Source organism: Mesocricetus auratus, unplaced genomic scaffold (genome assembly GCF_017639785.1).
Source record: "Mesocricetus auratus isolate SY011 unplaced genomic scaffold, BCM_Maur_2.0 Super-Scaffold_100022, whole genome shotgun sequence".
Taxonomy (NCBI): domain Eukaryota; kingdom Metazoa; phylum Chordata; class Mammalia; order Rodentia; family Cricetidae; genus Mesocricetus; species Mesocricetus auratus.
Window position 1 is genome coordinate 31665022 of NW_024429203.1, and position 17184 is coordinate 31682205.

Genomic DNA, 17184 nt, shown 5'->3' on the forward strand with positions numbered 1-17184 from the left:
TTGCTTTGGTTCCCCAGAACCTCTAGATCTCTTAGGCATGTATTCTTTAGCTTCCTGCCAACATCTTCCTTCATTTACCTATTTGCTTAACTCATAATCTGAGCTCTTTTTTTTTTTTTTTTTGAGGGAGGGACGTTCATCATTACACTCCCTGTTCTGTCCTGTAAACTCCTTTCTTGGCATCTAAATTTCAGTTGGGATAAGAATGTCATTTGTCTATTTGGGCAAAGCTTTCAGCATTGGTGTCTCTCACAGACTAAATGAAGGGTTAGCTATCAATTGCTGAGTCAGCAGGCACAACATAGCTGCTCTAGGCTATCTGGTCAGCAGGGGCAGTGTAAGAAAATCATGCCATGATTATGTCTAGTCTTAAGTGATTCAAAGCAGGGTTTCAAATCCTTCCCCTAAAGCACCACCTCACAGAGACATCTGCATCCCCTGGCAGCCTCTGATATCAAGGCTAAGAGATTACTTCATGTTCAGGGTATTTCAAGTGTTGTATAACAAAATTAATTACATTTAATTAAACTTATCCATTTTTTATGGCCCCAAACAAATCCAGAATGCCATGTAAGCTTATGAGATGGCAGCTCTCCAAAGGCTTTTTGCTTTCAGAGACTTATGTAATTTTAGGGATTATTTTACACTACCGAGTCTGATGAATGGCCTTTCAGCCTTGGTTTAGCAGCGAGAATTAGTCTCTGGGTTCTAGAAAATACAAACTGTCTTCTCTCTTTCCTAAAACCCTGCAATAACTGCCTCCCTCAAACAAGCACCGTCCTTTTTCCATCTGCTCTTTTTATGACACATTATAATTATGCATTTGGTTCCTTCTCCCAACTAAATAAATGGAGGCAGCAGAGGGAAACAGTCTCTCACAGGACAGGTACAGAGTGTGCAGCAGCATAGGACTCAGTAGTATAGTGAACCGATGGCTATTCTCATTTGCTATGTTTCTCTCAGGTTGTGAGCTAAACCAGGACTCCGTGTGTTTCTTGTTCTGCAAGCAGAGAAGTGCCTAATCTATTTCCCCTTGGGCCTAGACTGAAGGAATACTTTTGTCTCTAACTCATGCGGTCCAGGGGGTGGAGGTCCGTCTGACAGGAGCTGACAGAGCCAACATCTATTACCTAACTTTTAGATAGTTTTCAAAATTAGCAAAGAACACACTGAACTGCTTAACAAGAATTCACTCAATTCTACAGATAAAACACAACCCAAAGTATTTTATGAAACAAATGCCTTACAATATATTTATTCAGTATTACATAGAAGCAGCCAATAGGCTTAATTCCTCTTCAGGAAAAACAACTAAAATGGCGCAGCATGAAATCAATGGCAAGCCTTCAGTTTATGCTCTCTTGTACTTCGTGATCTTTGAAAGTCTTTAAAGACAAGACACTGTCAGAAGCCCTAACTTCAAAATCTTCTTGGGTTTTTAAACCCTGATTTCCTTTCCTATTTACCTTTTCTTCTCTGTTAAAGTAATTGCAACTAGTTTTTATGTCCAGAAACTACTACTCAGAGCTCACTGATGCTAGGCAAGAAAGAGTCAGTTTTCTTTACAGTGTTCTCTTGTAGGTTGACCATAAGTGGATGACCCCATAGCCATGCATTGATGGGCAACACTAATTGGACTTAGGAGGACATGAAGTTGGGAGAGGGATATGACAATGGGGTGGTACCCAGGAGGAGCTGGAGGGAGAACAGAAAATAAATTAAATAGTGTGTGTAAAGTTCTCAAAAATTAAAAAGATACCATATTAAAAAGTAAATACATTTCTCTTGGTTTACTATGAGCACTCATTAAATCAAAGCCCTAATTATGAATTGTAGGAAAGGTGCTATATTTAGCCTGAGCAGTATAAGAGATGGATAAAGTACAATCCTGTTCTCAAGGAAACTGTCAGATAACAGGGTAACAGATTTATACACAGAGGTTTATTCTATCACATGATAGACACCGTAACAAAAGGAAATAGATGAGGGAAACATGCTCAGATTACGGGCTACAGAGAGAACTCCCAGGGAAGGCAGGTTCAAGAATGTACTGGAAGAAGCAGAGACTAGCTAAGAACCTCAGGGGTCTGGGAAAGTCCCAATAAGACTAAACTCTGAATAAAGGCTGAAGATCATAGAATAAGCAATGGACCAGTCACTAAAGAGGAGGAGTGAGAAGGAACATGATAGTGCAGAATGGGGAAAGCTGGCATTCACTTTGATTGTGGGAAGATGGCCACTCATGAGGACACTCAATATACAAGGAAGATGAGACAGTTTTTCAGAGACAAATACAGGCAGGCTGAGTTGGAAGTGTTAAGATACCCAGAGGTTGTACAATCAATCTTGCTTAAGAGTCGGGATTGAATTTACAGCCATCACTAAAGATTAGTTTTAGTAGTGAATTGGATTAGAAGGTGGGGTTAAGAAAAGAACCCCAAGTGTGACAGTCTACATTAAAATCAATAATTTCATATCAATGCCCAGATTTCTCCATTTCTCCATGATGCCCGCTAAACAGAGCTCATAAAGAATGTCTTCAGAGGTCTAGAGAATGTATAAATAACTGCCAATATAAGTGCAAAAAATGTTACTTTTGAGCAGACTTAACAATACGAAACTTGCTTTAGAAGTTTATCACATATTTTAATTTTATGAATCTGAGTATCTTTCATATTACTGGACACAATGAAAACAACAGTACTTTATAGAAAATATTTATTTATTGTGAGCTCAATTAAAAATAACTCATTCTTTGTCAGTGCTGATCCATTATATTGTTTCTTCAGAGATGATGAAATATACATAAAATTATTAGCCACTTAATAATATTAAAATTTCTGTATTGTATGAAAGATGGGTATGAACAAGGGATCCAGAACCTTGTAAAACAAAGAAACAGGGACTAAGTACACAGCTTAGTAGTAGACCGCTTGTCCACCATGTGCAAGGCCTTGGTTTAACCTTCAGCATGGTGAAAACAAACACAATAAGCATTTCCAATGGTGATTATTAGGAGCCTATTAAATTCTAATAGAGTACCCAGTGCATATTTTGAGTATGTTCCTTGATGTTTCAAAACTTAGTATGTGAAAGAAAACCAGAGATGTGATAACTTCTGTTAGAAAATATATCCTCTGAGAATTGGACACATAGTACCTAAGTGTCCCATAGCTCTTTTCAACTTCTTGCACACATAATGATGTCCATCAAAGTCCATGAAGGCACAGAGAATATTTAGTTTTGACTTTTGAGCAGGTGTAACACTAGCTCTTCATCCTCTGCTAAAGACAGGCCTGTATCCAAAGGATCTAACGTTTCCCACTTGGCCTTCTTTCCATGACGATTTCTTGGTTGTACATCGTCCAAGTCCTCTTCAGTACTGTTCCTTTTCCTCATTCCTTGTTTCTTCTTGGTGTCACTGGTGGGAACAAATCCAATGATTTACTTTATAATAATTAACTCAATATAAAGTCAAACATTTAAAATGGAATAATCCAAATGTAGAACAGAGTTGATAAAATGACATAATATGCAACCAAAAGAAACCACAGTATCAAGACACCTATGTCATATATATACACCTGCTCATAAGCGCACAATTATAGGACCTATCATAAACCAGGCACATGAAGTGTACTGTATAAGCTGTATGGCATTCAATACAATAATAACAGGGAGCTCTGGATATATTATCCATAATTTGAAGACACTGAGAAGCCCCTTAGGTATGACAGAGTATAGTCTATCCTTGTCTTAACATATCAAATTATCTCTATTTAAATTTAAGTTGCTCTTTAGGTAGCAGGCTACATAGGCTGTAGCTACAGATAAGGGTATCAGGTACTACTTTTAATATTATTAGACTATGTTATGATAAAGTGCCTAAAATGTCAAAAAGCACCAAATCAATTTTCTTCCTAATGTGCACACACAGTCTCAAGAAACTAAGTACTGTTGGATAATCCTGTACACATCCTGCATACTGGCCATAAAAGTAGAACTAACTTCTGAGATGGGAGGGGGGGGGAGGGACAATCACTGAGCACACTAAATAAAGACAAAACACGGCGCAGATGAAATGGCTACCTGATTTCAATTCTGGAGACTCACATGGTAGAAGAAAATTGTTTACTGATTTCCACAAGTGGCCATGACACACTCATAAATCAATTAATATATTTAAAATAATCATCATAAAACTTTGAGATATGTTCCAGATGACTCAACTGGAGGGCATGGAGCAAGATGACAACTGAGTAGGAACAGCTGACAATCTCCCCTGCCCCACACTCACCAAGTTGAATAGCTATTTACATATTAACTGATCAGCCCAGAGCTAAGGAAGTCAGTAATCATTTCAAAATAGCTCACTATAGAAAGATGACATTTTTATAAACCTCATGGTAACCAAAAAGCAGACATCTGTAAATGACAAATGCTAAAACAATAACAGGAAATAAAAACACATAAACAGAGCATTTCCCTTAACTACCAAGAAAGACTGTGATAGAGAAAATAACCACACCACTAGATATTTTATACAGAATCCCACCCCAATACCAACAAAATATTGGAACTAATCAGTAAACTTAGCAAAGATATAGAATGTAAAATCAACATACAAAAATCAACAGCATGACTACATCTAACAGTGAGTTATCTAAAATACAAATCAAGAAGCCTCTCCTATTTATAGTAGTTATAAAAATAAAACATATTAAGAATAATACTTAAGGCAAAGGAGCTTGACAATGAGACACTAATAAAAACTTAAAGAGGAAACAAAAAAGTAAAAATGCATTCTATAATCATAGATTAGAAGAATCAATATTGTTTAAAATGTCCAAAGTGACTCCCAGAGTCAAAACACTCTCCACCAAAGTATCAATGTCATTCTGAATAGAAGTTGGAAAAACAATTCTAAAATTTACATGGAATTAGGAAAAAAATTCCTAAAATTTACTCAAACCCACGATGAGGTAAGAGAAGGGGAGAGAAGGAGGGGAGAAACAGTAGCCAATCAAACTCTGAGGTTTTGTTATTTACTTAGAATTATTCTGAGAATTAAATGAAACCAGCTAAATAAAAACATACAGTAGATCTTAACACATTAACTAACTTTCTGTATAAAAATTACATCCATTCAAAAGAATTCTCACAGTGGCTGTATATAATAACCAACAAAAAATGCTACATAAATATTACATTATATTCCAACCACATGATTATTCAAAAAGAACAAATTGTTCAAGTTTGAATGGACTCCATTACTGTTTAGAAGATAGTCTGATATAAAAGTGAAAATGCCTAATCAGCATATCCATTTATAACCAGCTGGAAGCAAAACTACAGATAATTTCCCCATTTACCTCCCAGAAGCCCAAATACTCTGACACAGCCATTTTCTTCACCAACAGAGGAAAGGCATGCTAGATGGCTTGATGTGGCTATCCAAAGCCAGAAACTGCTGAACTCTGAAAAGGCGCCTGGAGCACGAACATGAAAGACTTCAAAAAGAACTCAGCCAGCAAAGAATTAAGATAATTCTTATTTTTAAAAAATTAGAAGCTTTTAAAAAAATACTTAGTCCTAATGTGTTTAGGAGTGTGGCCAATTCTGTGACAATGACATTAGGTTATAGTGCCATGAATAATAGATGATGAAGACAGTGCTGGTTTTGTCCAGCTTGTGTACTGAGTGCACCCTGGAGAGGCTCACAGAAAGCTTAATTAGTAGGCTCTACTAATGCATCTTCCTCATTTAATGTGCTCTTGCACATTATATTCTCTGTAGAAAATAGCTGCTTCAGGTTTTTTTCAAAGGAAAATCAGATATGAATGTCACCTATATTCAATTAGCAACTGAAATTTTAGGAAGACATTTTATGACTGCTTTCTATAGGAAATGGTGATATAAATAAATCATATGGTACTAGAATGGGAATTCCACAAATAATCTGCCACAATTTAAGCCCTAAAACACAGTAATCTGAAAAGCAACAATTTAGTTTCATCAGAAAAAGGTCTCTTTCCAATACCTTCCAATGTTAGAAGCCCTCAGCTGTTTCACACCCTGCTGCATTAGGCAGGGGGCCTCTGGCCTCTGAGAACTTGGTACTTAGTGGGCACTCACTGAATCTAAGGAGGGACTGGGACTTCCTCATCAATTAGTAGACTAGTACAGGCCATGTTCAATTAATTTCTTAGTTCTTAAATTTTTTTTTTTTACAAATCCTAGGATAGCCTGTAGCTATCAGATAGTATATAGTAGTTGTAATGGTTAATATTGATTGATAAGTTAACAGATCTAGAATCACCCATGAGACCAACACCTGAGCTTATCTGTGAGGGAGGTTTGTTGACCGGGTTAAGTGAGATGGGAGAATCTACCCTAAACACGAACTGTAACACTCCATGGGCTGGGGTCATGGACTGAATAAAACTGAAAACCACCTGAACGTCAGTATTCATCCCTCTCTGTTTCCTGACTGCAGATGCCATATGACCAGCTTCCAATGATCCTGCTGCCATCTCTTCCCAGCCATAATGGACTGTGTCCTTAGAACTCTAAGCTAAAGCAAACCATTCTTCCCTTAAGTTGCTTCTTCTCTGGTATTTGGTCACAGCAACAAGGGGAAAACAAAACAAAACAAAACCTCACACACAAAACACAACACCACAGCGCAACACAGCAACACATCACCAGTGTCATTTAGCAAGTAGGTGGTAAAACTTCCTGAAAATACCAAGGCTGGAAAAATGAAAATGTAATACACTCCAAAACAGAAATGCACAATATGAAACCCATAAAGTAAGTGAACCCCAATGAACTGAAGAGGGCAAAGTGGCACACAGCTAACTGACAGGTAGGTAGTAGCCTTCATGGTGGGGCAGAATATCTGGGTTTGAGTTCCACATTTTATCCTCCTATTAGCACCCCTAAAAGGACATAAAGAGCTGATCTCTTTCCCCAAACTTCAAATGTTTGAGCCATATTACAATAAGTAAATATTAATAACATACCATTTGATAAAGCACCTCATAAAACATAAAAACAAGGCTTAGCCTGGAGCACCAAAAGCCCCACCAATATTAAAGTAAAAAAATTCAGAGATACTAATCTTTTAATAATCTAAACCATAGAGACTTCATTAATAATGTGTGCTTAAAGAACAAATCATACAACTAAGTAGAGAGTAAAACATTATCATTTGATATGCAATATGAATAGACAGCAAGAGGGAAATTGACTGAGACTTTACTGAAAACAGTAATACAAAAGCATACCACAGTACGTAAACCAAATACTTGAACCAATTATTTACTGGTAATAACAAAGGAAAATGAAAAGTGGAATGTGAAGTTTTAATATATTAAGAACTGATTTTTAAATGGGACATGACTTTCTTATTTCTTCCTTTGAGGCCCAAACTCAAAAATCTTCTAGAAGCGGAACTTATTTTTCTGTAGTTTCAATTTTTCTGGCTTCAACATTTAAATTATTTTCACACAATTTAATTGCATTTCCTACAACAAGAAAAGCATCTGTGTTAAATTCAAGAGTAACAAAAGATGGTGGGAGGAGACATGACACCCCAGTCTACACACTGGGCCAGCATTTCCACCAGTGCTCTCTGTTAGAGTAAGGCATCTCTTTCCAGCTGTATGTCTTAAATTTCAAACTCATCTCTGGTTCATCATCTTCCCTTGAAAGACATACAAGCACACAACTGGCCTATTAGTATGGATCTTTTCCCTTGAATTCAATATAGCTCAAATTGTTTACTAGCCATCTGACATCTAGCATTGTTACTGACTGATAATGTGATTTTTCTCACCTGTATGCCATTTGGCAGCACCTTTCAAAAGTTTTAAAGTAAGCATGCCCAGATTTTTTTTTCTGGGAATCTTGCCCAAGGCAATAATTAAGAGTATGCTAAAAGATTTCTGAAGAAAGATATTTAAGATAGAGCTATTTTTAATTTTGGAAAGTTAACAACCCTAAAATCTGCCCTAAAGGATTAATTCATTAAATACATTATAAAATTAAACATGAGATATTAATTAGCTATTGCAAAATTTTCTTTATGAAAACTGAAAAAATTAAGAAACCAACAAAGAATGAAGATCCATCCACATTTTAAAAATGTGTGGAAAATGATTTGGCGGTTTATTTTTAAATGTTCTTTTTGCTAATGCATGTATCTTCTGCTTTTTCTGTAACCATCCTATATTAGTCTTTGAAATAAAAATTAAACTCAAAGTTCTAAGTAGCTAGGCACATGTTAATTATTCTTTATAATTCCACAGAGCTTCAAAGCACACAGTGTGGAAGGAAGGAAGGAAGGAAGGAAGGAAGGAAGGAAGGAAGGAAGGAAGGAAGGAAGGAAGGAAGGAAGGAAGGGAAAAAATGGTTCCCATTGATAACCTAACTTAGCACAGAAATAGGAACAGTGTAAGACTTGGTAGTGCAGGATATATGGATGATGGGTTATTTTCAGCAGTCTTTAAAAAAGCTAGGAGTTGTAGTACACTCCTGTGATCACAGCACTTGGGAGGCCAGGGAAGTTGCATTGCAGGTAGAGGTCAATCTGGGGTACATAATGAGATTCTGTCTCATAAACAACAGAAGAAAGCAAAAAATATAAGCCAAATTACCTTCCAGCCCTTGTTTAGGTCCCCAGGGCATCTCTTCTTCCTGTAGTCGTGTGCCACGTTTAGCTTACTACTTTCTAATAGGATCAAGGAGACTAGCTAGAATGGCTATAGATCTTATATGCAAGCCCTACCATGAACTTAGTATCAGTCAGGATATGTAATGGGTAGAAGAGTGTCGGGATGAAAAGTAGCTACAAATCTCCTCTGGTGGGAATACAGGTAACTACAGAATCATTATTATTCTATTAGGTTACATATTTAATTGCAATAATTGTCCAAAGCATTCATGATTCAAATACTATGATAGATTAGATTATTCATTCTTTTCTTAGAGAAGGCTTTCAACAATTCTTCAGACTTTATTCAGAGAGGGCTTTCTTAACTACTTCGTTAAAAGTGAACTTCCAATTCTGCCATCACCAGTTATATCTTTCAAGGCCCTCATGACCAACTCTGTCTACTTTCTGCTTATTTCTTTATGGTCTCTCTGTCTCTCAGCAGTATAAGATCTATGAGAGCTAGGATCCACTCTTTTTCATTCTCTGCCTACTATTGAGTCAATTTTGGGTTTATCTATCTACATACATAGAGTAAATGATGAAGAACCAAAAGAGGACACTACCCAGACTCTGGATTTGTAATATGGACACTCTCTCATATATCAAATAGATCACATGGCATTAATTTCACAACATCATTCATTTCGACCAAGTAGAATATTTTTGCAGACTATTCCAAATATAGGGGCTGACATTTTGAATATCAAGCACTTAATGAACAATTCTGAAATGGATAATAATAATAATAATAATAATAATAATAATAATAATAATAATAATAATAATAGAAAGGAAACATTTCCAGAAAACATTATTGTCTATCAATTGTATGCTGATCTAGAATCTCCTACCAGTTTCACCTTAACTAATTACAATGATTATCACGCATCACTGACCTCACTGTGTTTCAGATCAGACTTCCTTTTTTACTTTCATTAGGTCTTGCAAGTTAAGCATTATCATTTGGTTGACTGTGAAAACTAGAAGTTAAGTAGTATATCTAAGCTCCAGAACTTGTAAAAGAAATTAAAATTCAAAGCTTTGAGTGTAGGAAGCCAAATTGTTGTTGTTTTGTTTTAACACATACTTAGTTTCCCCAAACCCATACTTCTTCTCATGTTGCAAAGTTTATGTCAATATCCAAACTACATGGAGTGATGAATGGGAACAAACACTCAGTAGTCTTTTGGTTCATAGAACCTTATGTAGTTCACATATCACCCCTTTCTAGAGCAACTACTTTTGCACTATCAATGTCTCTGAGATCTTTCTGCTTTACCAGATAGAGAGGGAAACTAATTCTATGACATACCTTTCCACCAATCAGAAACAAGTTTTATTATGCTACAGTTCTTAGGAAGCTTTAGGCAGCACTTACAAGAGTCAGAAGGGGGGTTATATGTTGCAATAGCAAGAACAAAAGAAAAATTGGTAACCACCATGAATATAGTTAACTGCTCACATTAAACAGCATATTTTAAAATTATGTCAGGGATTAGGAAAACAAAACAACAAACACCCAGATCAGAATGTCCTTTAGCTGGAAAACTACATTCCCTGGGTTACAAGCTTGTTGAAGTTAGAACTATTATACCAGGCCTTAAGAATGTTCAAGTGTTGTAAGACATGGCTATGATCTAGGCTGAAAGACAAATGTTAGCTAAGAAAACCAGTCAATATCTGCTGTATGCAATGCTTTGTTGGAGTGCAGTCTAGTGGAATGAACTTCCAAGGACACTAGGGAAAGTAGTTACATAAGCTGGACTTTGGAAAAGAGGATGTACTGTATTAGAGCTCCTGCCCTGAGAAAGGCTGTATGTGTATATATGTGTGTTCCATCATAAAACAAGATCAACACCACTGTACATCTTAGAAACCTAACAAAAGCCAGCGCAAAGGGCTTCTGAAAGAACATTTTATTGTAGTATCAGTACAGATCTTCAACTCATTATCCTTCTCTCTTTTTTCTTTTAGAATGAAGAGAAAAGATTTGAGCATATCTATAGATTGGTCTAGTTGCCAAGAAGATGACGTTGGTATTTAGAGGTATAGAAACACATACTCTCTTTAAAAGAAAACCTGAAACCCAGTGTAGACCAAGTTCAGCATTTCAGTGCCCAGTTTGGGTCACTATTTGTACAAAATTTTCCTCAGTCAACAAATACAGCTTGGATTTTTTCCCTACATAATTTAAAACTAGTAATAAATAAACATGTACTATTCATTCAAAAAATTTCTCCGAAAGTTTTGACCTATCCTCAAGTATTGACACTTTAAAATTCAAGTAAGTTGTGTCAGAGATGTTATCCCTTATAATTATAATTATTAATTGATAAGATCATGGTAATAGACCTAATGGAGATTAATCACTGCACAGTGTACTCCATAAAATCTGCTGTTTCCTTCTATGGTGAAGACTACTAGTGCTTATGCAGTGTTGGGGAAGTCCTGTGCATTTGTCAATAAAGCACTGTCTGGCCAATAGGGAATCTAGATAGGAGGGACTAGGAGTCCAGAAGGACTCTGGGTAGTAGAAACACAAGAGTCAACATGTAACGCCATGGGGTAGGAAGCCCGGAACTATTCTCCGGTAAGAAACATACTTAGATTAACAATTATGGGGCAATTACTTAAGTCAGAGCTAGCCAGTAAGAAACAAGCAAGGCCAACAACTTCATAATTAATATAGCCTCCTGTGTGTTTATTTGGGACTGATGCGGCTCTAGAACCAGGCTGGTGGGAAGGCTTCTCTCAAGGAAAAAAGCTTCTCTTTACAATGCAGTACTAAGAACGCATAACATTCTTAATGCCTCAATTCTCAATTTTCTGCTGGAACTAGAAAGAATTACGGGGGGGGGGGGGGATGTAGCACAGGAAAATGTGTCAAATTTATTATGAAGGTAACAAAGTAAACCATCCTGAGTGAGGTAACCCAGACTCAGAAAGACAAACATGGTATGCACTCACTCATAAGTGGATATTAGACATAAAGCAAAGGACAACTGGACTACAATCCACAGCTCCAGAGAAGCTGGAGCCTTCTTCCAGTAATTGATGGAACCAAATGCAGAGATCCATAACCAAGCAGCATGCTGAGCTCTGGGAATCCAGTCAAAAAAAGGGAGGAGGGAACATATGAACAAGGGAGGTCAAGATCATGATGGAGAAATCTACAGAGACAGTGAACCAAGCTCATGGAAACTCATAAACTCTGGATGAACAGCTGTGGAGACTCCATGGGACCAAACTAGGCCCTCCATATGTGGGAGACAGTTGTGAAGCTTGGGCTATCTGAGGGGCTCCTGACAGTAGGATCAGGATCTATCCTTGGTTCATGAGCTAGCTTGTTTGAGCCCATTCCCCATGGTGGGATGCCATGCTCAGACTTAACACAGGGGGAAGGGGCTTGGTCCTGTCCCAATGCCCCAAACTATGACCCATGGGAGCCCTTACCTGTCGGGAGGAGTGGATGGGAAGTGAACTGGAGGGAAGGTGAGGAGGGAGGCAGTAGGAGAGGTGGGAGGGAGAACTTCAGTTGAAATGTAAAATGAAATTTAAGAAAATAAATTCAAACATTATTTGAAACTGGTAAGATCTGTTTGTGGTTGTTGCCCATAAATAATGTGGGGATATGGTGAAGAACTAGGAGCTCCCTTGGAGACAGACAGACACAGAGTCATAGCCATTACACAAATACCTACATCATTATTTTCTATGCTATTTCTAGATTTTTGAGATTGATCTAACACTTATCTGCAGAGTCGAGGTTAAAAACATCTACTACTCTGCAGAAACTGTAAACACATAATTGTTTCTTCTCGCATACTGAAGTTAAATATCATCTAAGTTTAAGCTACTAATCTACATGTAGAATATTGTGTACTCCCTAGAAACAACAGCTTCAATCTCAAGCTACCTTAACTGATTAGTTTTCAACACCAAAGATCATCATGCACCCAAACATATCTCCAATGTTCCAGTTACATGACAAAATTAAGTTCACTATTACTCTTCATTAGTCTTCAAATGGCTTCAAAAGAGAGACAACTCTAGTCTTCACCAAATCTGCTCATTAAACAATTACTTATACTGATAAAACCAAACAAGAATCAAAAGCACGAATACAACTTAAGAATCTGAAAGGGAAAGAATATTAATAGACTATTACATTTTTATTATGTCATATTAATGGAAATTAAATATAAAGGAGTGACAGGGTGCATGTACAGTATCACTAAACACAAACGTCTCTCACATAAAGCAATGGCACCAATGATGTCACCCATGAAGGCTGGGTGACTAAATGACAGAGTAGAAAGCCTAAGCAAAACCTAAATGCAAAGAAAGTCAAGAGGGCAGTTTCATAAACCTCCAATCAGCCTTTGAAGTTTCCCCAAATAGCTTTGTTTTCAAATATTTCAAAAATAGAAGATAATGTGAAAGGATGGCAGGCTTCCAAAAAAAAACAAATACGTTATTTATATTATTAAGCTGACCTGACCCCTTTTTCTGTATCTGCCAAGCCACAATGAGAATAATCAGAAAGCAGAGAGGTTCGGATAAATGGAAATTGTCTTTAATAGTTCTCTCCCCCTCCCCCCTCTCTCTCACACACACACACACCACCTAGACTGTGTATGAAAAAGTGTTTAATTTTAAAATAATCTCTAAATCTAATAACAACAAAAAACATACTACTAAGATTTATATAATGTGCCATGCCCGGCCCCAATCAAAAATAGTTGAAATGGGCTGCAGAAATGGTTCAGTGGTTAAGATCACTTGCAGCATCACACAGCGACCTGTAACTCCACCTCCAAAAGAGACTTGACAATCTCCTCTGGACTCCAGGAAGTTTACACACACAGAAAGAAAATAAAATAGTTTTTAAAAGAAAAAAATTAAAAGGAAGGGTTGGGTAGATGGCTTGGTCGATAAGTACTTGCTATGTAAACTTGAGACTGAATCCCTAGAACACATGTAAGGCTAGGTACAATACTGTGTATCTCTAACCCTCGCACTCCTAAGGCAAGATGTGTGCCAAACAAGGAGAACCTGTTTCAAACAAGGTAGAAGATAAGGACTGACACCTAATGTGCTAGCAAGTTTAAGGTCAACTTGACACAAGCTATAGTCATTGAAAGAGAAACCCTTGAATGAGAAAAATGTCTCTGTAAGATTGGGCTGTAGGCAAGCCTGTAAGGCATTTTCTTAAGCAGTGATTGATAGCCCTTCGTGTATGGTGCCACCCACAGGCTGGTGGTCCTGGATTCTCTAAGAAAGCAGGCTAGGCAAGCCATGAAGAGCAAACCAGTAAACAGTACTCCTCCATGTCTTCTGTATCAGCTCCTGACTCCAGGTTCTACCTCAGTTTGAGTTCCTGCCCAGACTTCTTTCAATGATGGGCTATAATGTGGAAGCATAAGCCAAATAAACCCCTTCCTCTCAAGTTTCTTTTGGTCATGGTGTTTCAGAATAGCAATAGTAACTCTGACTAAGATACCTGAGGTTGTCCTCTGACATCCACTGGTACACTGCAACATGTACACTCCCTAACTCATATATGTGAAAGCACATGCCCTAACTCTCTATCAACACACACACACACACACACACACACACTAAAAATTATTTTTGCCCATCTTTTCTTCCTCAGAGTCTCATCTTTAATTCATATATGCTTGTGAAAAGTCCTCTGAATATTATAAAGCTGACTGAAAATCTTGAAATAGAAGTTGATGAGCAAAAATGAAAAAATGCTACAGAAACTATATACTAAGAGAACCCATGAAGATTAAAGTAGTTCACTAAGATATTTACAAAGGCAAATTTACTCAAAATTAAAACCATCACCCAACACGTTTCAAAGACAAAACCAAACACACAAAAGGCAAAACAAAATAACCCAAACATTGACCACTTATCAATTAGTATTAAGAACCTGTTAAGAACAGCGAATTACACATGAATGGGCTCACAGGCCAAGGTATCATCTGTAGAGAAGTCATGTTAAAATGATGACAATATCCTTAGTACAAACTATAGATCTAACTGGCATTATGCTACCTAGAACAACCTACCAAACACACCAGTGTGTGAATCACCCCTGCCCCTTTATTTCTGCAGTCATGGAGAATGAACCCAGAGCCTTGCACATTCTAGGAAAGCATTCTGCCTTAGCTTAGCTTGGCAGTTTCTTTTTTTTTTCTTTTTTAAAAATTTTTAAATTTCATTTTACATTCTAACCACAGCTCTCCCTCCCCCTCAAGGTTGTAGTCTACAAATAAGAGATCAAAAGAGGATACAAATAATTTAATATTTTCCTTTTTGTTTGAAACATTAAAAATATTAAATACTCAATTTTATTAGATAATGAATATCTAGAATATCCAGGTGTTTCTTCTTAATCATATTTAATACTTGGAATGTTTACATCATTCGAAATTCACATGAGGATGGCCATGAACAAAACATGATGAATGGTATCATATATATATGAAAATTAATATACTACATGCGAATAGTCAAATCTCTTATCTTGTGAGACACAGCCAAAAGAAGCAATCTTATTGCAAGAGTTTAAAAGAACTATTGCCAGCTGGGTAGTAGTGGCCTAAGTCTTTAATCCCAGCACTCAGGAAGCAGAGGCAGGTGGATCTAGGTGAGTTCGAGGCCAGTCTCTACAAAACGAGTTCCAGGACAGGCTCCAAAGCTGCACAGAGAAACCTTGTTTAAACCAACCAACCAATCAACAAACAACAACAACAAAAGACTATTGCCACCCTACTCTCTGTCTGGTTCCGATTTCTGGTATAGCTTAGTTGTTATTCTCTTCAAGGAACTCTTCTTGATCCACCATGTTCCAGTTAGGATCATGGCTGATGTGTTCTCCACTTTCATTTCCTATGTCTGTCCATCCTACCACATCTCTCCAAGTATACAAATCATAACATTTATGCATTACAAGTTTCAATAGTTCACACTTAACTCTTTATAACCACAAATGAGTTAAAAGCTCTATGAAAGTGCAGGAATGGTATTTTCTGTTTAATCTTTTTATGCTCTGTTCCTGCATTTGTTATGGGTAGCAGATGTCAGGCACTAACTCATTCTTTGTATAAAGAATATACAGAGAGAAATGATAGACACTCAAGAGACAAGCAAATCTGGTATTTCATTTATTTTGTGTGAGTGCTCTTGTGTACCACTTATGTGAAGGTGCTGTCAGAGGCCAAAAGAAGACAACAGATCTCCTGGAATCAAAGTTACAGACAATTGTAAGCCACCTGATATGATATGGGAGCTGAGAACGAAGCCTGGGTCTCCCCTAAGTGTGACAAGTTCTCTTAACTCCTATATTTTAAATTAAGTAGAATGTGGATTAAATAATGCAAAACATTCTTACTGTAGATGTTTCTACCACAGAGATAAATACTTTTCATCATTTAAGCATTGTGACTATAAGGCAACTGCTTAAATTAGCCTTTTTCTGCTAAGATCAAAAACTGTGCACTCAGAACACACCAATGATTAATGTCACAAAGTCAACCAAAACAAAGTCCTAGTTTCCCTAGGAAAAACCAGAGAAAAGTGGGCTAGCCTTTTAAAACAGATGAAAATGAAGAATCAGAGGGAAAAAAAGCAAGTTTTTCTTATTTGGATTTGCTATGAAAAAAAGAATATACTAAACTTGACTGAGGCAGAGTTTGGCTCACCCAACACCAGTCCCTCCTGTATCATGAGCACATTCCGGCTCCTTGCCCCCATTTCAGCTGTTTCTGAAGATAAACTAGGATGCTTTTTTAAAAGTTCCCACATAAGTACACTGTATTGTCATCCCCTCCCCCCTCTTCCCATGTTGGTGCCTTAGAAGGAACTCAAGGCCACATGATGTGCATTGTTACTAAGATGACAATAAGAGCTGTGTCTCAGCTGTGCTGAATTAAAGGAGTTGAATGATGAACATTAGAACACTCTGGAATGTCACAAGAGACATTACTTTGGGTAACTCCACAAAGGCCTGGGGATGGTTTAAATTCTCCTGCAGGTGTGCAATGAACTGAGGAGGGCAGAAGGATAAACTTTTTAAAGCCCTGTCGGATCTCCCTGGGAAAGAACTACTGACCAGAGATTCGGTCAATCGTCACTAAACATGGTTCTCCTGCTGCATTCTTCTTACTGGCAAAGTGTCTTTCCATGAAGACACAAAGGTGCTACTTATGATGAATAGTTATAAGCAGCAATAAAGTAAAGGAAACTTCCAAGTGGAACCAATTCACACTAGTTCAAGACTAACTGCTATTTTCTAATTGCTCTATCTAGTCCCTTAAGACTGAACTTATCTTTGGAAGCACCAAGTTTATATCCAAAGAATAAGTTTCTGAGAGAGTCATGATAAGCAGAATCAGCATGGGAATTGTTTATATTTATTGGAGCCCAGAAAGATCACTGCAAGCAACTCTGTA

General features: G+C 37.2%; 1 protein-coding gene across 1 annotated transcript in view; it reads right to left on the reverse strand.

The window, feature by feature from the left end:
- Nucleotides 1–2704: 2704 nt before the first annotated feature.
- Ddx10 (DEAD-box helicase 10) overlaps nt 2705–17184 on the reverse strand; it is a 152531-nt gene continuing 138051 nt past the window's right edge. Inside the window, exon 18 of the mRNA XM_005069535.4 lies at nt 2705–3421. Coding sequence (XP_005069592.1) covers nt 3238–3421 — 184 coding nt within the window. The 3' untranslated portion in view covers nt 2705–3237. The remainder of the gene's footprint in view (nt 3422–17184) is intronic.